The 26991-nt window shown below is 36.6% G+C and overlaps 1 protein-coding gene and 1 pseudogene across 2 annotated transcripts in view; one reads left to right on the top strand and one right to left on the bottom strand.

The window, feature by feature from the left end:
* The window catches only part of RAB3GAP1 (RAB3 GTPase activating protein catalytic subunit 1), a 111071-nt gene that overhangs the window by 5408 nt on the left and 78672 nt on the right, over positions 1-26991 (bottom strand). For both annotated transcript variants that reach the window (XM_061439326.1, XM_061439335.1), the window contains exons 12-22: positions 25304-25396; positions 24717-24886; positions 22014-22103; positions 20843-21015; positions 19442-19496; positions 18223-18594; positions 9631-9768; positions 5583-5810; positions 790-886; positions 590-693; positions 350-465 (exon numbers count right to left, since the gene is read on the bottom strand). In XM_061439326.1, coding sequence (XP_061295310.1) covers positions 350-465; positions 590-693; positions 790-886; positions 5583-5810; positions 9631-9768; positions 18223-18594; positions 19442-19496; positions 20843-21015; positions 22014-22103; positions 24717-24886; positions 25304-25396 — 1636 coding nt within the window. The remainder of the gene's footprint in view (positions 1-349; positions 466-589; positions 694-789; positions 887-5582; positions 5811-9630; positions 9769-18222; positions 18595-19441; positions 19497-20842; positions 21016-22013; positions 22104-24716; positions 24887-25303; positions 25397-26991) is intronic.
* Positions 15681-16514, top strand: LOC133260710 (ATP synthase subunit d, mitochondrial-like; annotated as a pseudogene).

The raw sequence follows: 26991 nt of genomic DNA on the forward strand, positions 1-26991 counted from the left end.
GTCTGCCTATAGTTAACAACAGTGAGAGTGGGAAGCAAAGTTTCCAGTAACAAGAGTGAATATGAACAGCCAGTTCCTCCAGAGGCAACTGCTCCAAGAGCAAACAAAGACATTCCTAGAAGACTTGGAAGACTTCATTCTTAAAGTGGGAGGAATGGAAACAAGTGACAAGTACTCACAAATACAAGAGAGGTCAATCCTATAATAAACAAACATTTCTGTCTCTAACCAACGCTTGTTACAAATAATATGGGAGCACTACAAAGGAACCTCAACACTGAAAATTTTCTAAAGAAAATGGTGGCTTTTCCTACGGGAGACAAAGATGAGTTAGTCAGATAGCAATTACCTTTCAAGATCTTCCTTTTCCTCTTCTTGTTCGCATTTCTCAGTTCCAAACTTGGCTTTCAGTGAGCGGGCTCTGGCAATTATAGCTTCTACATTAGTAATTTGATGGATGATTTCCTAACAGTGCAAAAGAGGAGAAGCATACATTGGAAAAAGGCAAAAGAAAGCAAAGCATTTTAAAAATGTATTTTTTAAAAAATTACTGCCAACTGGGAAGAACATTTGACAAGATCAGACTTACTTCCAATTTCTTGTCTTCCGGATTGGGGAAGTGCAAAACTTTACTGGAATGGGATATTATCTGCTTTATAATCTTCTTCACTGAAGAAATGTTTTCTAGACTTTCTGTTTTTAAAAAGATCAAAGCCACCACTGGAAAGTTAGGCAAAGTCTACCTTCATTTTGGAAATGAACTAATGATTGATCAAATAAGACATTTACCTTCTTCCTTTACCTTGAGTACAGCTGCATGGATTACACAGGGTAACAGGTGCCGAGCAAGGTCTGCCGGCTTCTGGACTGCCAGATAGTGCAGTACCTGAAGGAGACACAAAGTTAGATAAATGATCAAGACAGCTGCCAAAGAAGACAGCAGCCATTTACAGAAGATCTCTCTCCCCTGAATTCATACCTGTAACAAGAGTAGAGAAGAGCTCTCTTCTCTTTGTACCTATCCTACTCCTTCAGGTAAGTAGCTGCTACTCCCAAAGGTAAGAATAATGTTACTGGAAAGAGCTAAGAACTTCAGTCCTTAATAATGGTGAATACTCTCATAATGTTTTTTTCTTGATACAGAGAACACTAAAACCAACCGCAAATTATACCACCTTGAGATAACAACTGTTAATGGTGGAGCATTTTCACTGCAGGATTTTTCAAGATTTTGAATATACATCATATATTTGCATGTGTATTAAGTCGCTTCGGTCATGGCTGACTCTGTGTGACCCTGTGGACTGTAGCCCAGCAGGCTCCTCTGTCCATGGGATTCTCCAGGCAAGAATACTGGAGAGGGTTTCCATGCCCTCCTCCAGGGGATCTTCCCACAGGGATAGAACCCATGTCTCTTATGTCTCCTGCATGAGCAGGGTTTTTTTTTTTTTTTTTTTTTTACCACTAGTGCCACCTAAGTAAACTAATATTATGTAAAATACTGTTTTGTAATCTGCTTTCCTCACTTAGGATTTCTAAACATTGCTAGCAATGTTCCTGTAAATATTTTGTTTTGTTTTATTGTTTTCTCCAAAATGAAGATTTATTATTTTTCTGATTAAAAAGACGCACAGGAAGGCATGTGTAGCACATGGTCCCTACCTTTAAGCTCTTTATTCAACAGCAGTAAAGACAAAAGAAGTATAGTATCATTGTGACTGAAAAATGCTCACAGATCTCAAAGTAAACAATCAAAGAAGTATAATGCAGAAGTTCTCTAGAAATCCTACATCCTAAGGAACAACACAGTTTTGTGTTTATCTTCTCAGGCTTATTTCTATGCCTACTTAAACACAAAGATACACATGTGTATGCGATTTCTTAACAAAAGCTCATAATACACACAATTTCAAAACTTGCTCTGGTCATTTAATGACTTATGATTTAGAATTATTTGTCTTGGGACTTCCCTGATGGTTCAGTGGTTAGGAATCTGTCTGCCATTGGAGGGCACACAGGTTCTATCTCTGGTCCAGGAAGATCTCACATGACGCAGAGCAACTAAGCCCATGCTCCACAACTACTGAAGCCTGCATGCCTAGAGCCTGTGCTCCGCGACAAGAGAAGCCCTCACGCAACTGGAGAGTAGCCCTCACACTCCGCAACTAGAGAACGCACAATGAAGCAAGGAAAACTGAGCACAGACATAAATAAATAAATAATATTAAAAAAAATTTATTTGCCTAGAAGGGCTTCATGTTTTGAAATATTTTTAAAATTAAAAAATGTTTTTTACACATAGCAGAGTATTTTGTATACAGAAAACACAAACACTTGTTTACATACCCATCAGCTTAAGAAACAGAAGATACTGGGACTTTCCAAGTGCTCCTCATGCTCGCCTTGATCAAGACTCCCTCGCTCATGCACTCCACCACTCAAGTAACTACTAGTCATTCCTTTTTCTTCATAGCTATCTCACATATGTACATAGACCTAAACAATGTGCTGTTTAGTTTTGCCTGGTTTTAATCTTCGTATAAACAGATTGTTTCTAGTTATGCCCCTCAGTGACCTGTTTTTCATTCAGCATTGTTTCTGAGATGCATAGATATTAATACATGATATATATAACTTGATATATTAAAATGCACCCCTCCATTTTTTTGCTATTAAAATAATATTTCTCTCATATTATTTCATAAGTTTGTGGCATACATGTAGAGGAATTTCTTCAGGGTATCTATCTAAAAACAAACAATGCCAAATTATTATTTTTCAAATACTGAAATCATATTCCAAATTGTTTTACTAAGTATTTAAACAGATTTTCATTCTTATATAGAGTAATAAGAGTTCCCACTATTGAACATTTTTGTTAACACTATTACAAATGTTGTTTTCCTTAACTTACAGAAAAACAAATTTCCAAGAATAGAAAATATTTGTACATCCTTTGTCTGCACTCATCTCCTTTTACCTCATCTCTCTCTTTTTTTTTTATCACATGCAACTCTCCTCCTCTGTAGGTCCATACAATATATACATATAAACATTGTTTTTCTAAATAATTTGAGATCAAGTTCCATACAGGATATCCCTCTATCTCCAAATACCTGTATTTCCTAAAATTAAGAATGTAATTAACATTGATCAAATACTTTTAATCTAACCCATTATCCTTAATTTTAATGCAGCAATCAGAGTACTGGTGTTATTTCCATCATGAAACCCACTGATGTTTTCTTTGCACCCTAACATACTGTTTTGGTGAATGTTCCATGTGCATTTGAAAAGGAAGGACCGTTTTTATTATCAAGATATAGTATTTGCAATGTATCTAAAAGATCAACCTTATTGATGATCTTGTTTAGTTTTGTCTACTTGACTGTCTTGTACACTGGGAGTGTGTTAAAGTACTCTGCTACTAGTGTGTTTTGATCTATTTCTCCTCGCATCTCCCATGATTTCTGTTTTATACAAATGATCACATTAGCCAGTGCATAAACATTGACAACTGTATATTCTCATTGTGAAATATCACTTTTAGACTGTAAAGCATCCTTATGTATCTCTTGTAATGCTTTTCTGCTTTGATTCTGTTTTACTTGGCATCTGGATGATAACCCCTGCGTTCTTAATGTTTCCTGGTAAATCTCTGTCCACTGTTTATTTTGTAGTCTTTTTGAGTCACAGAATACCTTGTTTACAGCACAGACATGGGTTTTATAAGACTATCTTACTTTGCAATTACTCTGTATGCAGTATGATCTTTATAATGTGTATTACTCTATTTGGTGTGTGTTCTTTGCTTGTGAATAATTTTTCCATTGTACTTAGGAAGGTTCATATTTTCATTCTTGTGATATTACCTTTTTCTGCTGCCCTTAATTCCTTTATATCTTTATTTTATGAACTTTGTATCTTTATATCTTTCCTTTATAAAATTATGGTCTGATAATTCTAAATAGTATCCTTTGATTACACCTCTTATCTATGTAACAGTCAATGACTGCATTCTACTTTCCTCTTCCTCTTTTTCCATCCCAACTTTTTTAGATGCATTCTATTTTGCCCTAATATACAATTTTTACATATTCTTCTTCTACCCATGACCCCATCTAGTTTTAGTTTTAGCTCTAAAATTAAAGAAATGAAATGCTCACCGTTAGCCCTTTGCCAGTTTCCCTAGTCATCCTCTTGGTTAAATTTATTCTTCTCTACTATGCTGTTCAATAAGGCAGCCACCTGCTACAGAGAGCCATTTAAAAATTCAGTTCCTATGCTACTACTCACATTTCAAGAGCTCATCACAGCCATGTGTAGCCAGGGGCTACAATTTGCACAGCGAAGCTATGACCATTCTAAACACTGCAGAAAGTTCTACTGGACAGGTCAGCTATAGAGGATTTCTCAGGAAGGGCCTATGTATACAGTTATATGTGCGAAACCATGGAGAAAACATTTTTTTATAGCCTTGATTACTTGGACATCTTGGTGGAATGTAAAATATTTAATTTGTATTTTTTGCTTTTATTTCTTGAAAACTCTGCCCCACACTGCTGTGCTACTGAAAAATCTGACAACTGTCTAATTCTCTTGCCCTTGTAAATTATTTTCATGTTTTGCCTGCAAGGTCTGAGAATTTTTTTTTTTTTTAAATATTTAAGGTCTAGTAGTACTATAGTACTACTGTAAAATTTGGAGTTCACTACACCTAATCAATTTTCCCCTGTACCCAATGAGCATTTTTAATATGTAAATTCAGATTTTATTTCATTTTCAGAAAGTTTTCTTAGATTACAATTTTAAGTGTTTAGTTCTGTTCCAGTGTTTTGATTTTTCTGCTTCAAGGACTCTGATAAAATGAGTGTTATTTCTACTTTTCCTATCTTTCAGTTTTACTACTTTCTCTCTAATCCCTTTTACTCCTTTATCTCATTTTCTTTCTCTTGGTTATTTTAATGCTCTTCCTCAATGCCTTTTATTAAATATAAATATGAACCTATTCTTCTGTGGGTACTATGTAATTTAGTCTTTATTTTTGATATGGTTTTTTTTTTCTTCTACTTCTATCCTAAGTTAAATTAGCAGTAGTTTCATTTCTTTGTGGGGTTTTTGGATTCATGTGGCTCTTGAATAATAATAATCCTAAATGATTATACCATAATTTATTAAACAACGCTCTATTTTTTGAAACTTTGGTTGTATCTATTTTTTCACTAAAAAACTTCTCGAACATCACTGTTGCACATTGATCTTTATATATTTCTCTCATTACTTCCTTAATACATTTTTTTGGTAGTAGAATTGCTAGGTCAGAGGACATGATCATTTTTAAGGCTTTGACATATGCTGATGGTCCAAGAATGAGCATTTTACGTAAAATATGCAGGTCTTATTCTTTGGTCTATTTGTAACCAGTTCTAAACCCTTAAATGTGAATATTAGATATATAAAAGGCTCATAACATTTCAAACCTTTGTTTCTCAAGTATGTTCAAAGTTCTCGTATCTTGTCATAGTTTTTTAAATATTAGAATAATAATTAGCAGTCACATTAGATACCCAAACCTCAGTTACCTTTTCTGCTTCCCGTGTGTCATCAAAGAGTCTCCTCTGCCTTCGAGCAGGAATTGGCTTAGCTGTTTCCCAGGCCTCTACCCACATATTGCTTGGAATCTTCATTCGGGCACTCAGTTCTCCTTTCAGAACCATGTTGCCCTTTTCATCAACCACTTCCTCTTCAATATAATCCCGAGGTGAGTACCACCTCACAAAATCTTCCAGAAAACAACCTGGATTAGCTGCCTAAAGTAGACAAAAAATTCAGCAGAATCAAAAATCAACAGTTACTGATAAACATGTTTTCAAAACCATTCTTTCATTTTCATAAAAAGACTAATCTTCACAAAATCTAGTACGTGACCTGAGTTCGGATGTCACCATTAAATCACATCAGATATTAAAGCACCAAAGTACTTTGTTTTTCCTGCCTCCATTTTATAGAAAAAGAAAACATTTTCATTTGATGAATTTGGAAATAAAAATCTGATGTAAAGTGAAAATAAATCTCAGACTGTAAGTTATATAAGTTAGTTTAAAATTATAGTGTAATAACTACTCAATACTTAGAAAAGCATCTATAAGCTCAAGTCAAGTAAATTAAATAATACACAACATGATCAGAATAATAACTCAATGATGGAAAACTTTTGCTTTTTTCCCTCAGTAAGTCAATACTGGTACTGCAATAAACATCAGCTAACCTCGAAAATGTTCTATTCAGCCATCAAATTCTTGTGCCTTATATAACAAATTACCATCACATAAACTGCTTTTGTGCTATTAAGGAATTAGAATTCAAGTTACTGTTTTTCAGGCTTCTGAAACCAAACTAATTAAAGCTTTATTTAGTGGATAACTCTATAGAATTAACAATGATGCATGCCAAAAATTTTTTAAGTAATTCTACATCCAAGCCTGAATAAGAGAGGTTTCACAGTGTGAGTAATAAGACATGGAGGTCTTTTTACAAGTGTCCAGTAATGTACCGTTGTCGTCGTTGTTGTTTAGTCGTGTTTGACTCTTTGTGACCCCATGGACTGTGCAGCCCATTAGGCTCCTCTATCCATGGGATTTCCCAAGCAAGAATACTGGAGTGGGTTACCATTTCCTTCTCCAGGGGATCTTCCTCATCCAGGGATCGAACCCATGTCTCCTGCATTGCAGGCAGATTCTTTACCACTGAGCCTCAAGGGAAGCCCAGTAATATATTAAGAGTACTAAGGGCAGGCATGGAGAAGGTAATGGCAACCCACTCCAGTACTCTTGCCTGGAAAATCCCACGGATGGAGGAGCCTGGTAGGCTGAAGTCCATGGGGTCGCTAAGAGTCGGACACGGCTGAGTGACTTCACTTTCACTTTTCACTTTCATGCATTAGAGGAGGAAATGGCAACCCACTCCAGTGTTCTTGCCTGGAGAATCCCAGGGACGGCGGGATTATCATGGGCAGATGGTGGGCTGCTGTCTATGGGGTCGCACAGAGTCGGACATGACTGAAGCAACTTAGCAGCAGCATCAGCAAGGACGGGCATATATGTCATTCCTTTAGTACTCAAAGGGTACACACATTAAATACATTCCTTTCTGGTTATAATTCTCTACCACAACATATTCATCCTGCTATGAATAGTATATTTAATTGCCTGAAATAGCTACGTAGGCATTACTAAAAAGTGCTAAGCAGAAAGTCATTTTCTTTCTTTTTAAATTTCTTTTTTTTAAATTAACCTCAGACAAAAATGAAAACCAACATGATAGGAATGGTTAGTCTTAAATTTAAAGAACAAAAATGCCAGTTTCTCCTTATTGAGCTTACTGGCTATCAGTATACTCATGCCCACCAATTTAGGAAGCCCTCACAGGGATGAGGAATCAGAGGAGGGTTCCTAACTGACAGTCAACCACATCAGCTTCTAAGAGCTATGGCATCATGGCAACAAAAAATGGCTGTGAAATGTAATGGGTCAAGATTACTGCATGATTCAGAATTCATGTATAAGACTGGATATTAACCAGGCAACACCACACCCACATGAATGCATCTCAGGAAAATAGAGAGACAGGCCTTGAGTGAAGAGAGTGAACCTAAGCCTTGAGTGAAGACAGTGAACCTAAAAAAGAAATCAATACTGAACTCTTATACTACAGAATATATTAAAGGAAGAGATTTCACACTAGAATTCTTCTGTCTGGCTGTCCTTATACCAGACAGTACACAGCGCCAGCAAGAGAGGTTCAACATTCACTTCAGCTACGGCTTATCTTCTTTCTACTCTTACAGGTATCTACTCCAAGGGCATGCTCTAGAATAGGCCCTGTCCTTCTGGAATTGTGCCGTGTTAAGCACCTCAGGTACATATCAGCATTTATCCACAGCTCTGGGAAAGTCCCATGGCCCCAGTACATCCCTATACAAAAAGGGAAAGGGAACCATACCTATTTTAGAGTGACTACGTATTTCCTTAAATATGTTATCTGACTCCCACATAGGGGCAGGCAGATATTTAAGTTGGTTATTTGACATACAATCTATTTTCTGGTTAAAACACTGTAAAAGACTTGTACATTACCCAGGTTAGTCCAAAAGAGTCTAATGAACCACAGTTTTATTGAAGTACAGTGTTAAAGGAATTATACAGCACCTTACCATGCAAGGCAGATATGTTTCTATGGGAAAAAGCATTTACAGTTCCAATTGGGAATTCCTCTTGCACATGCTTCTACAGGACACTTTAGTAGGATAGGGACAGACGATCATGAAGGCAGGTAACGGTTGGGTTAAAAAACAGCTGCGATGGAGCCAGTTCTTCCTACTGTGCACAACCCTAAGCCAATTCCCTTCTCTACTTTTTTGACTTAACACAGGCCCTGACAGTCAACTGGCTTCTCTTTATCCACTGTACCAACTATCTGTTTGAAAACAACACAGCTCTTTCTTGTCTCACAGCAAAATGCAAAGATTTTCTGTATCTTTCTAATCTCTAAGGAAAACTTGCAATGCTCAAGAGGTTTACTAAAGATTTCTTCTCTTAGGAATGATGGGGTAAACAAAAAAATGGAATAAAAAAAACAGGGAATAAAAAAGCTCCCTTTTACTGTCACTTAACTTTGTTAGCAGGCAAGATCCAAGTGGCATAGGTTTTCATGGAGTGTTTACATTCAAATACCAAACTCAGGCTGGCCTACATAGCACAAAAGCAGCACTAAGAGAGGCTACGGAATGAAGAGATGGAGGCCATCGCAGGTACCAGTAGGTTAAGGAGGAAGTCTGAGCATGAAAGACAGCTCAGAAAATCAATAGCAGGAAAGGGAAACCCTATGGCCCACTGAACTACCCACTGTTTTCTTTTTAATGTATGTGGGTGTACCTCTGCTTTCAAGAGTAAGTAATTCAACAAGACTCTTTTTATCCCTGGGTTTAAGTGTCACCACTCTCTGAATCCTCTGTGTCCTAGATACAGGCCTGTATCTAAAGCCTAAAATATTCTTCTCCATGTAGCAAATGCCTACGTACCCTAAAAGGTGACTCTTCTGAGAAACTTTCCATGATTCCCACTCAGTAGAGTCAGTCACCTTTTGACCTTGATTTCCTAAGAGAACTCATCACTTAATAATTATTTACATATCCCCTCCCACAACCTCAACAGACTATAATTGAGGATAACCATTATACTTAATTACCTAATCACAGTGCCAGTCACAAAGTAGGCAATCAAAGGTTTGTTGAACGAACCAGCCTATGTTAAATCTGAAGGGGTTCCTAAAAGCCTTGTATTAAATCGACTGACACAACGGAAGAAGACAGCCCAATACACATAAAGAAACGATTCAATTCTCAACTTTCAACTATTATTCAAAGATTGTTCTTTTCTTTTTTAAATTCAAGAAGCAAGCTTGACTGTGACCTTTAGGGGATGGAGGCAGGGTGTTATAACTACTAATGAAATCAAAACATTTAACGAAAAAAAGACATTCAGACCTTCACACCACTTTACAGAGTGACTTTCACAGCTTCATCCCAGAATAGCTCAAAACAGACTCCCGAGCTCTGACAGTGTGACCCACCTTAAAAGACTCCATATCTGAGAGCAGACATGCACTTTGCATGCGCGCTCGGAGGTGAGCCCCTTCTGCCGATGTACCCAATTTAGCTAGAACCTCCGACTGCTCTTCGAGCAGATCTTCTGTCATAGGTGCTGGTTCCTGCAGAGCACAAAAGGACAAAGCTCATGAATAGCTTTTTTTTTAGAGAAAGCAGAACTATAAAAATAGAACAAAGACAACAACTGTTTCAGCTCTAGCAGTCACAAGATATGTATTTAAAAGAATTCAAAGAAATTCTCAAGTTTTTTGGAACCTACACAAAAAAGTAATGAGTTAATAAGAATAAACATGACTTTCAGTGCTCCCCTCCCCAAAAGATAAGATCATCATGTTTCCTCTTGAGAGGAACTGGATGCACTGAACATTTTCCTCCCTACTAATGATATCTTAAAGGAAATCAACCCTGAATATTCTTTGGAAGGACTAATGCTGAAGCTCCAATAATTTGGTCACCTGATGTGAAGAGCTGACTCAATGGAAAAGACCCTGATGCTGGGCAAGACTGAGGGCAGGAGGAGAAGGAGGTGATAGAGGATGAGATGGTTGGATGGCATCATAGACTCAATAGACATGAGTTTGAGCAAACTCCAGGAGATAGTGAAGGACAGAGAAGCCTGGCATGCTGCAGTTTATGGGACTGCAAAGAGTTGAACATGACTGAGTGACTGAATACCAACAATGATAAAGAAATAAAGTCTTAAATATTTTTATGAATGTCATTATTACTTGCAACTAGACTTTTATTATAACTAGTGAAAGAAGAAAATTGATACATGTATGAAAATAAAGGTAAATGAACTGAATGCCAAGTAAAAGCCCCTAAATAACTATGTTTTATGTTGGAAGAGTTGCATTGAGTTTAGGTTCCAAATACATTGAAATTATCAGTTCCCACAAGAAGTTGGTTGTTTTTTACTTTGGGAATCAGAGACACTCTATATTTTAATGGCAACCCCAAATATAACAGCAGCTAAGGCAACTCTAAAGGAAGAAACAACTGTAGAATAATTAAGAAAGTGATAGAAACATTTCAAAACTGCTCAGAGGGGTTGAGGAAAGTTTTCTAAGAACAGATTCCATTCAATTTTATATTTGAAATATGAAGAACTTAACAAGTCAGAGACTAACTAAACAAATTTTGCCTGCTTTGTTGTTAAAACCAGAAAACCATGAACTCTTTCATTCTTAGATAATAGGATAAGACCCAGCAGAAGTAAGTGTCTTGTCAATAAATAGATTCCTTCTAGATTTCAGGAGCTTACTATAAAGCAAGTTTTTTTCTCAGTCTCATACTACTGACATTTTAGACTGGATAATTCTCTGTTGTGGAGCCTCTTCTACGCATTGTAGGATGTTTAGCAGCGTATCTCTGCTCCTGCCTATTGCAGTAGTACCTCTACCGCCTGTGTTACCTTTCCACCTCATGACAATCAGAAGTGCTTCCAGACCTTGCCAAATACCCCTGGGAGCCCAAACATAGTTCCCAGTTGAGAACCTCTGCCACAGAGATAAGTAATTTTCACAGATATCTTTCAGAAATAAAGTAGAAGAAATGTAAAGGTATAGCATTCAAAACACAGCAACAAACAGAAGACAGTAACTTTTTTTCTTGTGAAAGTAACTTTTTCCCTTGTTATCATCCTCTTTTTTTTTTTTTTTAAACTTTACAAAATTTTATTAGTTTTGCCAAATATCGAAATGAATGTGCCACAGGTATACATGTGTTCCCCATCCTCATTTTTGAAACAACCCTTCAGGGGCACTTTCAAACACTGTTGGGAGAGAATATAAATCTTCCCGGACAACAATCTGGCCACCAATACATGGCAAGCATTTATGATCATGCCCTCTGACCCAATAATTCCACTTCTAAAAATATCACTGTAGCATCATTTATAACAGCATGAAAATTCAAAGAATCTGAATGTACAATATAACAGGGAAATGGGTAGATACAGGAAAAAAGGGCAAGGAAGTACTTTAACAGTGATTACCTCTGGATTATGGAATTGTGAGTTTTTGTTTTGTCTCTACAATAAACATACATCACTTTTAAGGTCACTGATACTTGGGGGTGAGTAATAACTGGTAAGGCAGCATGACAGAGTGGTTAAGAGCTTGGGCTCTAGAAGCAACATGCCTGTATTTGAATCCCAGATCTGTTACCTTGAGCAATTATCCCAGTTTTATGTGATCCACTGCTGTAAAGAACAAATTCGAGCACAAACTCAATAAACGTTTGCAATTATAGACAAAATACTTAGGTTGTATCATAAGCTTTTTACTCTACTTTCCCTATGATATCAAAATTCCTCAAATTCAAAAGTTACATGAATCTCCAATGAAGCAATATACTTAAGAGCAGACTCCCTCATTATTTCCATGAAAAGATTTTCATTGTCATTTTGCCCCCTCCCAAAGGAAAGGAAGAGACTGAAAGAGGTACTGACTACCCCTCCCACCTGGGAACTCAGATAAAATGTAAGTGAAAAACATGATCAAGAGGAATACATATGATATTATACATGTTTCAATGCCATTCTCCCAAATCATCCCACCCTGGCCCTGGCGCACTGACTGGGATGACCCAGAGGGATGGTATGGGGAGGGAGGTGGGAGGGGGGTTCAGGATGGGGAACACGTGTATACCCGTGGCGGATTCATGTTGATGGATGGTAAAACCAATACAATATTGTAAAGTAATTAGCCTCCAATTAAAATAAATTTATATTAAATAAAAAATAAATTTAAAAAAAAGAGGAATATAAGTGGCAAGTAGCATAAAGACTATACTTCTTCCTTTATTTTTTAAGACTTATTTTTTTCTGGCTGTGCTGGGTCTCTATTGCTGCACGTGGGCTTTCTCTAGTTACAGTGAGCGGCAGTTACTCTTAGTTGCAGTGCCCTGGCTTCTCATTGCAGTGGCCTCAGCAGTTGCAGCTTGCCACTCTAGAGCCAGGGCTCAATACTTGTGGCCACATGGGCTTTGTTGCCACGTGGCATGTGGGATCCTAACTGGGCCAGGCACCAATCTGGTGTCCCTTGCATTGCAAGGTGGATTCTTAACCACCAGGGAAGCCCAGGACTATAATTCTTACATGTACCACATCTGAATATACCCAAAGCTTTGTCATGTACATGATCTCATCACTGAGAAGTGAACTGGACATTTAACATGTAGTGAAACAGTGTGGAGACAGTGTCTTGCCCAATGTCATAAAAGTAGCAAACTAAAGAGATCCAGGATATCTATCTGATGCTGACTTTGAGCGCTATTAGTTTGGTTCTAATCCACTACTTAAGAACTCCTGCTTCAAAAGATTCTCCACAACATACATGAATCTCAAAATAATTATGCTGAAAGACTTCCCACATACAAAAAAGTTACTGTAATTATATAAAATTTATATAAAATTCTAGAAAATGAAAACTAATGTATTTTTTGAGAGATAAACAAGGCTCAGAAAAGAATATAACTTGTACTAGCATTTCTAGTAATAATTGGTGGTGCCAGGCTATAAATCTAGTTCTGCTAGATTCCAAAACCTCAGTCTGTGCCACAAGACCTCAATGTCAACTGCATGCACCCTAACAAAATTAGAAAAAATAAGTACTTGGTTTCCAGTATTAGAATATTTCTGTCCTAATACTAAATGTTAGTGATGAAATATCTAAAACATAATTTACTTTTAAAACAAATAAAGAAGCAAAAAGATTAGGCCTGTCAAACAAAATTAATGTCGTAACTAACAGCCACCTCACAAAGAAACAATATGAACGAGGAAATAAAGTTAACAGAATCCATGTTTCAAATTATCAAACAAACATCCCCAATATCCCACTGCATAATTATTACAAGTGATCAACCCATTTCAGAATACGAAAACTAGTCACAAAAGCTTTTAAGTAAATCCTTGCATCCTGGGAAGCAATACTAGCCTCTTATGTCTTATATAAGAAAAAGTTCTCAGAAAATAATAGCTAAAAATGGAATGGTTATTTTGAATTAAACATGGTATCATTTACTTATCATACACTATTTCATTTAAAACTCAATGATTTTATGATTATTTCAATATGCAGGACAAACATTTGATAAAATACAACACGTGTTTATGATATAAACTCTCAGAAACTAGGAATAGGAATCTCCTTCATAAAATAAATGATACATACATCACATACACTCAAAGACTGTCACATGATTTCATTCTGAAATTAAAAAGAGGATGTCCATTATTCAACACTGTACCTGAGGTCCTAGCCAGTGCAATAAGACATGAAAGACAATCAAAAAGTGCCCAGTTCAGAAAACCATAATTCACATTGTCTATATTAACAGACAACACGATTGTGTATATAGAAAACTCTAAATAATCCACAAACTACTAGAAATAAGTGAATGTAATAAGATCGCTAGATTCAAAGTCTATATACAGCAATCAACTATTGCTATATATCAGGGAAAAAATTAAAAATTAAATTTAAAAACACCATTTACCTTATTTGAGAAATCAGAAACACTGTGACATAAACCTAATAAAAATATACAAAAACCTCTATATTAAAAACAAAAAACAGGGACTTCCCTGGTGGGCCCAGTGGTTAAGAATCTGCCTGGCAACGCAGGGGACACAGGTTCGATCCCTGGTCAGGAAACTAAGATCCCACATGCTGCAGAGCAGCTAAGTCTGTCTGACAACTACTGAGCCCACACACTGAAGTCTGCATGCTACAACCAAAGAGCCCACAAGCTGCAACCAGAGAGTCCCTGTGCCACAATGAAAGATCCTGCATGAAGCCATGAAGATCTGCGTATCACAACAAAGACGACACAGTCAAATAAACCTTTTTAAAAATAACAACTAAAAAACACTGATAAGGGAAAGCAAAGGAAACATTAAATAAAATGAAAGACATTTCGTGATTATGAGACTCAATATTGTTAATATGTCAATTCTCTCCAATTCAATGCAATGCTAAATCTGATAAATTAAAATCTCAACAGGATAATTTTGTATGTGGAAATGGATAGTTTCCCAAATTTACATAAAAATGAAAAGACTAGCCAAGATAATCTTGAAGAACAAAGTCAGAAAAGTTATACTATAAGACAGAAAGATTTTTATAAAGCTACAGTAATAACAACAGTACATTACTGACACAAGGATAAACAAAGGGACTAACAGAACAGTCCAGAAATAAACCAACACACATACAGTCACATGATTTATGACAAAAACATCACTGCCACTCTATGGAAAAAGGTAGGTCTTTTTAATAATGGTGTTGGAGAACAACTATACATCCTTACAGAAAAAGAGAATCTTAACCTCTTCCTCACACCAAGCACAGTCAATCTAAGATGGATCACAAGCATAAATATGATGGGCAAACCTATAAACCTTCCAGAAGGAAACACCAGAGTATCTCCAGGACCTCAGGGTAGTTAATTTCTTAATGGGACACAAAAGCAGTATCTACATTAGAAAAACATTGGTAGATCAGACTTTATTAAAATTAAGAATATCTATTCAACAAAAAGCATCATTAAGAAAGTGAATAAGCAATGCACAGACTAGGAGAAACTGTTACATATATATATATATATACACATACACACACACATATACACATATAATTAAGGACTCAGATTGAAAATATGTGAAGAATTCTTTTAAAACAATAAGAAAAAAGACAACTAACTTTGAAAAATAGGTAAAGGTCTTGAACAGGCACTTCACCAGGAAAACATCCAAATGGGCAATAAATATATGAAAATGTATTCAGTATTATTATTCATCAGAGAAATGAAAACATGAGATAGTACCAAACCACCACCAGAAAGGCAAAAATTAAAATGATTGAAATTATGAAGAGTACTGAGAAGGGAGTGGACATATGTATACCTATGGCTGATTCATGCTGATATATGGCAGAAACTAACACAATATTGTGAAACAATTATCCTCCAATTAGTGGGCCACCTGGGGCTGGTGAAGGTTCTTAAGATGGCTGGATGGAAACTTGCTCTAAAAGCCACTGACTAGATAGCTTTTGGGGAGATCATCCCCCAAAACCAGAAGGCCGTGGCTAACTCCTTGAAGTCCTGGAATAAGACCCTCACTTTCAGGTTGGCTACTCTGCCTTGAGAAGCCACCTGCCATCGACTGGGCTTATACAAGGCAAACGTGGCAAAAGCTAGCTTGGTGAATGACTTTGAGAAGAAGTTTAATGCCCTAAAGGTTCTGCTGTGCTTAGTTGCTCAGTCCAGCTCTTTGCAACCCCACGGATTGTAGCCTGCCAGACTCCTCTGTCCATGGGGATTCTCCAGGCAAGAATACTGGAGTTGCCATGCCCTCCTCCAGGGGAGCTTCCCAACCCAGGGATAGAACTCAGGTCTCCAGCATTGCACATGGACTCTTTACCCACTGAGCTCCCAGGGAAGCCCAAGAATACTGGAGTGGGTAGCCGATCCCTTCTCCAGGGGATCTTCCTGACTCAGGAATCGAACCAGGGTCTCTTGCATTGCAGGCAGATTCTTTACCAGCTGAGAGACCAAGGAAGTCCAAAGGTTCCTATATCAGAGGATTAATACACTGCCCAGGTGGATGCTGAAGAAAAGAAGATGTGAAAAGCTGTGCTGAGGTTTTGTCTCTCCCAAAGACCAGGATTTAGGACTATGAGAAAGAGTTGGAGAAGATGAGGAACATAAATCCATTTGATCAGCTGACCACTAAGGACTTGAATGAAGTCTCTCCAGAAACCAAATTAGACAAGAAGTACTCCTACTGGCCTCACAAGTCAATTGAGAATTTATAAACTTGAGTCTGGGAGAAAGCTCTGGCCCTTGAATTATAAACCGTGTACATTAAAAATAATAATATAGGGAAGTTATATAACATAGTACATATAGACAGATAATGGCTATAATACTGGAGAGCACAAAATACTCATGTTCATCTTCAAAGAAAGTTCTATTGATCATTGCTATTCTAGGATGATGAGAATTTTCTGTATCTTGATATGAGTAGTAGTTAAATGGGTATCTAAATATGAAAAAACTCAAACTAATCACTTGAAGTTCGTGCACTTTAGTTATAATTTATAATTCAATAGGTAAGTACATAGACATGTTTTTAAAATAACTAGGAGAAAACATATACAATGTATATAACAGATTATTTATATTTAAAATATAAAGGAATCATATAAATCAATAAGAATAGAACATCAACCTAAAGGAAAAATGGAATGCAACTTATAGGCTGGAAACATACTAAGAAGACGCTAAGGTTCATCAAAATCAGAGAAATACAATCTAGAACATTGAGATACCACTTCTGCCCATCATACTGGCAAAAGCTTTTATGACTGGTAATATCAGTTTTTTATAAAAAATTAAATAAAATATGAATACAAGTAACATGAGCTCAAGAAGTGTACTATATAATTTTGCTACTAAAATCCTATAGTCCCAAGACAGTGGCTAACATATACTAGGTACTCAACACATATTTATGGAAGGAAGGAAGTATGAAAACAAAGTTGGGGAGATAGTGGTATTCCCTTATTCCTATACTCATCAATGATGGGGTATAAAGTAGGTACAGCCCTTTTGAAGAGGAATTTTATATCTTATATATTTGTTTATATAGAAATTCCATTTCTCCCTTGGAGAAACACTCATATGTGAAACAGATAATAATGAAAAACAAGAATTTATACTGTAGCATGATAATAGCAATAAGCTTCAAATAACATATTATGCATTAAGAGAGGAAGAATAAAACTATGGCTCTTCCATCCTGTGGAATATTATACAGCAATTAAAGAGATGAAGTAGACCTGTATGTAATGACATGAAGAGATCTTCAAGCTTTTAGGTTAAAAAGCTACATATCAATACACAGATTTTTAAAAATCCACAAAACTGTGTATCATATGCATATGTATACATACATCAATGCATAGAAATAGGTATAGAAAACTATAATCCAAACCAATAATAATGGTTATTTATACAGATAAGACCTGGAATTAATGGGTGGTGACTTTCACTTTTTCTAGATTGAGATTTTCACAATAAAATATACTCACTTATTACCTATGCAAAAAAACCCCCAAAAAATCCAAAAACCATTGCTCTTCCTTAGGTCTTGAGCTATTGCTATTCCACTCCCTAAGGGTATAAAATGTGTTCAAACTATATATTGAACAGATAAGAACTAATTACACAAATCAAGCATTTTTACTTTTGTTCTTCCCACCAATATTTTTGGATTTTTTTTAAACACCTGAAGAACTAACAGGTCACTGTATACATGATGAAGTACTATCTACTGAAACTTCAAAACATTTCTTAGTTGCACAAATAGTAGACCTAAAAACTCCAATAGTTTATTTAGATTTCAAATCTATAGATCTTTAGACACAGACTGTTTAAAGAAGTGCCTTTATCCGAAGTAATCATCTCCTACTAGGATAAAGTTATGTAAACAACAATAACAACAACAACAACAACACAACTTAAAGAACCAGTCCCCGCCCCACCTGGGTCACTGGAATGTAGAGAGGTTCTCCATTATGTAGCAGTGTGAGTTTCCCATGCTGATGGAGTCGTCCTTCTGGCTTTAAACTTGCCATCTCCTTAGGTCCTCCTTTCTTGCCACTCTCTTGTCCATTTCCCTTAAGTTCTTCAGTATCACTTAGGCATTCAAAAAACTCTTCCTCGCTGTCACTCCAAGAATCCCATGATTTTCCCACCTCTCCTTTGTCCTTATCTGTCTCTCTCAAATTATCTGGCCCCAGCTGATCTCCAGATTTTCCAGCATCCCCTGAATATGTATTAGTCACATTATCTGAAGGACTTGTCTTTCTCCCCTCATCACGTGCCTTCTTTCTTTCAATACAACAATTTAACATCTTAAGAAAAGAGAAACAAAATTATTTATTATTTTATTATTATATTTATTATTATATATGAATTGTTAGTTAGACATGCATGGGTACCAGCCATATCCTGGACAGAGTTATTCTTCCTTCCCCATCCTGGACACTGGTGATCAGAATATACCCAGAGACCCTTGCTTTTGTGGTCAAGGATCCCTAAGTTACCAGCCTTATTAGGCAAAAGCTAGACAAAAACTGCCAGCACAAGGGCACCAAGACCTAAAAGGTGACTCCAAGTAATAACCCAGGGCTCATTACACTGTGTTTGTAATAAACCAGCATTGCAGTTTTTGCCCGCCCTCTGTGGGTTTTGCTTGGGTGCTTATGGGTAAGCACCTGTGCACAAGGATACAAGTTATATAAGCTAAAGCTGTCAATCAACTTGTCAAATAACACAAGACACAGGAAGAGAATTTCCACCACTCTTAAAAACCAACCCTACCCCCACTTCAGGGCGGTTTCTGGTTTCTAGACTACCCATTCTCATCCTTTCATGACAGCTTATTTTCTCTTTGCTTAACAAAACTGCTGCTGCTTAAAACTGCTCTATATCTCTCGAATGAATTTTTTCCTTTGCAAGGACAAGGACTGAGGAAATTGCTGTTCCACCAGTGACAGTTACAGTAAAAATTTATCCACTGCCTGAGTATTTTATTTTCAGTCTCCACCCTTTCCCTGGACCTTGGTGTGAATGACAGTGACTTAAGTAACCTACAGCAGCACAATGAAAACAGCCTATAATCTATTATTATATTTAATGTCAGAATAACTTGACCTAACCACTGTCACAAATTATATACTGCCACTGGGAAATTTTTACCTGTAGCTTCTGATGCAGTAAACAGCATCTCAGATCTGGAGGTCCACTTGCTAATCTATCAAGTAAAGTAATAGAAAAAAGCTTATCAGTAGAATTGCTTCAGATATGCGTATTTTTATACTACCATATATTTAAATCACATAGATAAGAAAGCAAAACTAGACTTCTACAGATTAGGCAACTTAGATGGAGCAAATAAAATTAAAAGATCAAAATTTATTTTATTCTCCTAGTCCATAATTTACCAACAGCAAGTACAAGAGACAAAACGCAACAGCAAAGTAGTGATAGCTCTCAAGCTAACAGAAACTTAAAAAATGTAAAGCCTTGAAATCCACCCTAGGAAGTAGCTAGCATGCAGTTTTTCAAACACTACAAAGGAAGTTATACTATTTATTCAGTTCTCAATCATTATGGTAGATTCTCAATATAAAATCCATTGATCTCCACCTCTCTTTTGCTGAAGGGAGCCTGGATTTCCTCTAATCTAAATGAGGTGGTTCCCAATAATTAGCCAAGAGAGAATCCAGTTAAGTAGAGGCTGGCAAATGACTTAGGAGTAAACATTTTTGGATCAGTTACCATTTTGTATTACCAATATCATGATTCTCCTCCCTTAGTTTGAGTAGGATGGGCAAATGAACAGTAACCTATACAGTATCAATATATATGCTAAACCCTTTAAATGAAATGTCAACATAAGCTATATAAAAAATTTATAGGTAATATTTAACACCCAAACTTCTGAACTCTATAAAGATGTTTTCCCTCCAACTAAACTACTGTTAACATTTTGTTATATTTCTTTTTCATTATTTTTCTATACATATTTCTATATATATTCTTTATATTTTCTAATATTCTCTATCAGCATAGTTGAAAGCACTGTATACATAACACTATAGTCTACTTTACCACAAATACTGCGATCATCTTCTATGTTAACAGGGATTCTTGGGAAAAAACTCTCCATTATAGAAATACATGATGATTTATTTAACCACTCTTTATTGAAAAAGACCCTGATGCTAGGAAAGATCTAAGGCTGGAGGAGAAGGGGACAACAGAGGATGAGATGGTCAGATGGCATCACCGACCCAATGGACATGAGTTTGAGTAGACTCCGGGAGTTGGTGATGGACAGGGAAGCCTGGCGTGCTGCAGTTCATGGGGTCACAAAGAGTCAGAGACGACTGAGCGACTGAACTAAATTAATGTCTGATAATTAGATTAACTTTTTCTTCCTATTATAGTGAACACCAATGAACAGAAATCATATCTTAAGTTTCTTACCATTTTCTTGGGGCAGATTTCCTACAAGAGGAGAATTAATGAGTCAGAAGTCAAATTTTGTGAACAAATAAAAATACTATCTCTACAATCGGGAATTGAAATTATTACCCTGGAATCAGAAAGTTGTTTTCCCATCTGAAACGCATTTCAAGAACAAATTCCTGCCAGAGATGTGCCACTCCTTTCAGTCCTCCATGGTAGAAATTGATCATACAAAGACACAAAGCCAACTTGTATGTTAAACTATCAGACGGTGCAGATTTGAACTGATTGTAGAGATTCTAAATTTAACAAAATAGAAACAAAAAAACTTGTTACCAATATATTTACATGTATAATCAGAAACTGTGTAGGCAGAGATTTTAATACCTGAAATTAATCTATCCTAACAGCCAGGCTTTTATCAACTGTCTAAAACATTATTGCCTGAATTTTTTTTAGGCAGCTCCATGTTTTCAAGATCTCTACAAGGATCAAAAAGTGACACTACAGTTTAGTAAGGCTAAAGGTACAGCTTTCAGTTTCTTCTGTGAAATCTTTAAGATATACTCTAAATTTCATGCGTTATAAAAATCTTATAATTACAAATGAATACGCACTTGCCAAAACCAAAAACATAAAATCAGAACTGTATAAACTAAAAATGAAAATCCCTGCTTTTCCCTCTCACTTCATGAAATCACTTTCTAACAGTATTAACAATTTGATATATCTCTACACAATTTAAACTTATTTCTCAACTTATCAAAGACTTCAAAAAGGAAAATATGAAAATTATACTTCATTTTACACATTACTTCAATTAAAGAATTTTCTACCCTCTATCTAGTTTTGAAATATAAAGAAGAATCCATTGCAAAACATAAATTTGATGACTTATGAAAAGTTTAAACTAAAGGATAGCCTATAACCATACACAGTATATTTTTTCATTATTTCCAGAAAACTTCTTTTACCCAAAATATGTATCTATGTTAACGTTCTATAGTAGGTCACTGAATGGAGGCCATAATCATCACTCAAGTTTTCCTAAGGTGATTTTTACAATAAAAAGATCCTTATTTCACAACAGAGAAAGTTTTATAGCGAATGCTAGAAAATTATCACATTTTCCTCATCCAAGTCTTTGTTAAACTGAGGAAGAGCTTAAATGACAGGTATAGAGATATAAAACTGTTTACAGTAGCCATTCTTGTGAAGTAGATTTCATGACTGTTGCTAGAAATATAGCAAAATCCCTAGAAATTCAATGCATTTTAAATATTTAACATTAACTTACATATTCTTCACTCTCTAGTGGAGGATTACTATTGTCTGTTGAAGAAGTCCCATCTAATGGTTTCTCAGAAGCAGCATCAGGGAATAAGAACTTATGGGAAAGAAAGAAAATAACCACATTTTCAATGAAATTTCTTACTTTGCAGACTTTTGTAACTTTTATAAACACCATTTGACATTTTAATGCTTATGGTTTTAAAACAATGAGAATGCTCTTACTGTATCAGCCAGTTGGTTCTACACTATCTCAAATATTTTCTATTTTTCTCCAAAAAACAGAGTGACTAGTCAATTTTAAAATCAGATTTTTCTTAAATGTAACCACAAGGTTCTGTTAATTGTTTAGTTCACAGAATGCAAAACCAGAATCTGTATACCATGATTTCAGGCTCATCCAAGGTCATTAAATTTTTTAAAAAGTGTTATTATTAAATAGATAAAATTATAAAAGAAAAACTGGAAATACCCAAACATTTGTGAGGCTCCATAGAGAAATACAACCCACAGGTTTTCATATATGAAATGCTGCAAGTATGACATTAAAGACCCATAATTTTATCTTATGAGATACTTACAGAGTATCTCGTAAGATAAAGTGGGAAGCAGACTAAACCTGTAATGACCGATGAATCTTTTCTACATGATTTCTGTTAATACATGTGAGGATTTATGTGAGGGTGAGGGTGCATATGTGAGGGTATGCAGAGTGGTTAAAAAAAACTGCAGTGCATACAACTGAGCTACATAATTGGAATAAAATCTCTTAAGGATATATCCTTAAGAAGGGGCCTTCTTTACCGAAATTTACTTTCAATCCTTTAATCACTAATCTCCCCAAGTGTTTTGTGGTACCGCTGACTTGTGATTCCTTTGCATACTTCGCCATGTACTACAGAACTGAACTGAACAGAACACGTTGAAGAGATTTTTCCAGTGGTCATGTATGGTCGTGAGAGTTGGACTGTGAAGAAAGCTGAGTGCTGAAGAATTGATGCTTTTGGACTATGGTATTGGAGAAGACTCTTGAGAGTCCCTTGAACTGCAAGGAGATCCAATCAGTCCATCCTAAAGGAGATCAGTCCTGGGTGTTCATTGGAAGGACTGATGCTGAAGCTGAAACTCCAATACTGTGGCCACCTGATGCGAAGAGCTGACTCACTGGGAAAGACCTTGATGCTGGGAGGGATTGGGGGCAGGAAGAGAAGGGGATGACAGAGGATGAGATGGCTGGATGGCATCATTGACTCGATGGACGTGAGTCTCATTGAACTCCAGGAGCTGGTGATGGACAGGGAAGCCTGGCGTGCTGTGATTCATGGGGTTGCAAAGAGTTGGACACGACTGAGCAACTGAACTGAACTGAACTGACAGAACATGTTGAAGAGATTTTTCTTCTTAAGGAGAGGAACAACCAAGTGTCAACATCCACTAGTTAAGCACGTTTATACACAGTATCCTATTTTCATACCACTACGTGAGCTATATATCAGTGCCCACATCTCTTGCAAATAAACGAACTAAAAATCTGGCTAAAAGTCTTGCTCAGATAAACAGCAGGGCTAAAATTAACTTCAAGTTTTCAAGTCCTATATTCTTTTCATTGCACTACTCTTAAAGGTTTTTCCCAAGACTGTCTTAATGCACAGGTTGTCAGAAGTAAGATTGTAACTACAACTATAGTAAGGATAGCTATCATTTAGCAAAGTTCTCAGAGAAGGCAATGGCACCCTACTTCAGTACTTCTGCCTGGAAAATCCCATGGACAGAGGAGCCTGAAAGGCTGTAGTCCATGGAGTCGCTAGAGTCAGATATGACTGAGCAACTTCACTTTATTTTTTCACTTTCATGCACTGGAGAAGGAAATGGCAACTGTGTTCTTGCCTGGAGAATCCCAGGGACGGGGAAGCCTGGTGGGCTGCTGTCTATGGGGCTGCACAGAGTCGGACATGACTGAAGTGACTTAGCAGCAGCAGCAGCAAAGTTCTATTAAACACCAGTGTAACAGAAGGTCCTTTAATCCGTCCAACAACCTCACAGGCTTTTATTAGATTCACTTCAGATGAAGAAACTGAACTTAAATGGCTTGTTCAAAGTCAAACAACAAATCAAGATTAACCCTGGTGTGTATGGTTCCTGGGCTGGACCCGTTCCACCAACCTATACCTAGGAGACACCCTAGCCCCTTCTAGTACTTGCTATAAAGTTTTCAAGAATACCATTTTGATCATGTCAACCTCCTGCTTAAAATGGCATTAAACCGAAGTCCCATGCTTCAGCAAGCACTTCACCAGCTACTCTCCAGTCTCATCCCTGACCCGCCTCTGGGAAGTACCCTGCAATCTACCAGATTATCCGACATGCTCTCTCAGGCCTCTGCAATTCATCCACTTCTAAACCTTCATCCATTTATGACTAGCTCAATTGTCCCCTCTTTATGAAGCTCTCCCTGATTCCCACTGCTCAGACAGACAGATGCACCCCTCTGCTGTGTTCTCACAGGCCCTTTGCCAGAATTCTTACATGTAACATGGTATTGTAATTACTGTTCATTTTTCTTATTCCCACTACACCAGTGGCAACTCTGAATGTGGAGACTGTGTTTTACTCATTTTATATCCCCATCCAGTACCTGCCACACAGATGGGACTGTATAGATAATAAATGAGTGCACATACAGACACATAAAAACATTACATTTAGTTACCAAGAGAATAGTATTGAGGACATCATTATTCAGTGGTGATTCTTCTACACCTCTGTGTTTCCGTATTTTCTTCTTTGCAGTGTGCACCATGTTAGAGACTGATAATTTATGAATTGGAACTGGTGCAGGCTCTGTCAACTTTGACAAAGCATGAGTTATATCAGCAATTTCTATAAAAAGAATAGAAATGAATACATATTACATCACCAACCCTAGCAGGTCAAAGTGATGAATAAACTGATGACTGTACAGAATACTTTAGTCACTCTTTTCATCAGTGACTTTTCATTAATACACATGTTCAACTTTATATGAATGCATGATTAATAAAGGTGTAACAATTTCTGCCCAGGAACTTCAAAAATAAACCTCTAAAACTGTTTTTTAAAATATCTTACATTTTCTTATTAATCACACATGTTTTAAGCTCAGGGTATAGCCAAGAGAAAATGGGAGCTGTTCAGTTCATCAAAACTTGATTCCCTAATATAACCTGAATGAGAAGAACAGATGAAAAGTTGCTGGAAAATGTGTGAAAGAGTTAGACATTTGAAAATAACTTTAAAAAAAAGAAAAAGGTAAGTCACCTCTCCCTTCTTCCTCAAATGTGGATCGTCCAAGAATCTCATCAGTTGACTCCTTTCGACGGCAAATTTTAAAAAATTCAGTGACAAAATCACCTACACAGAAAAAAACGTTACTCATTTTTGAAATGTAACTGAAAGAAGTCAGTCCTATAAATAAAGATACATGTCTTCTCACAAAAGCTATTAACTAACATATTGCTTCCCTGGTGGCTCAGATGGTAGAGTCTGTGGTGCGGGAGACCTGAGTTCAACCCCTGGGTCGGGAAGATGTCCTGGATAGGGAAATGGCAACCCACTCCAGTATTCTTGCCTGGAAAATCCCATGGATGGAGGACCCTGGCAGGATGTAGTCCATAGGGTCACAAAGAGTCAGACATGACTGAGCGACTTCGCTTTCACTTTCAACATATGGCAGAAAAAAAAAAACATTCAAGGGAACTCTACTCAGTGCTCTGCACTGATCTAAGTAGGAAAGAAATTTTAAAAAGAAGAGATATATGTATACATGTAACTGATTCACTATGCTGTACAACAGAAACACATTATAAAGCAACTATATTCTCATAGAAATTAAAAAAAAAATTGAACTCTTGCATGATCTACCTGCCCTTCCAGTCAAGAGGTTAACATCTGAGCAGGCCCATGAGATTAGTCTTGACCCAGAATAAAAAAAATGAGACACACTTGCCACTCTTGTTGCAATTCTGGTCATAAAAATGCATTAAGTTTGACATTAAAAAAAAAAAAAAACAAAGAAAAGGAACCATTCAGTTTCTCCACCCAATGCAAAAAATTAATCCCATTTCAAAGGTAGCCTTGCTTTTACTTTCCCTGTATGTCCCAGGATATTAAAAGTTTCTTCTTATAATTCCCTCTAGAATGAAAGGAAAAATAATTGGACATAGTAATATTAAGCACTTACTATTGGCCTGAATAAGATAAATAGTATCTCTTCTCATGAAGTTGGTGGATCTAGGATTTAAAACAAGGTCTATCCAACTCTAAAACATTTTGTATCAACCCTCTACCTACCTCCCAATGTTCTTATTGTTTTAGTCACCAAGTTATGTCTAACTCTCTGCAACCTCCTAGAAAGCCTGCCAGGCTCCTCTGTCCATGGAATTTCCTAGGCACAAATACTGGTGGGTAGCCATTTATTCTCCAGGGTATCTTCCCAACCCAGGGATCAAACTCACGTCTTCCATGTCTCCTGTATTGGCTGGCAGATTCTTTACCACTGAGCCACCAAGGAAGCCTCACTACTTTCCTATACCTCAAGACAAAGATGGCAGGAATTTTACCTTATATACATAAATGCTAATTAGCATTTAATGAATAACATGACAAATGACACAGAGCTCAGGCAAAAAAGCTTTACGGAAATGCCCCAATACTGTCATCAATAAATATTTAGTAATAACTCCATCAGCTGAATGACAATGTATCACGTTGTATGAAATAAATGTGGCATGGATGAACACAGAAATGGAAAAAATAATTTTCACATCCACTAAATATAAGAGAGAAAAAGACTGGAAAGAGGAGATGGGTTCAGAAGACTTCATGAAAGAGACATTACCTACAAAAGCAGGAAGAGAAAGATAATTCTAGATATGGGCTATAATAATTATGACCTGAAGAGCGAATGATAGTTTTTAAAGTATTTCTATAATGTTATAACATTTCTA

The sequence above is a fragment of the Bos javanicus genome, chromosome 2, assembly GCF_032452875.1.
Source record: "Bos javanicus breed banteng chromosome 2, ARS-OSU_banteng_1.0, whole genome shotgun sequence".
Classification (NCBI taxonomy): domain Eukaryota; kingdom Metazoa; phylum Chordata; class Mammalia; order Artiodactyla; family Bovidae; genus Bos; species Bos javanicus.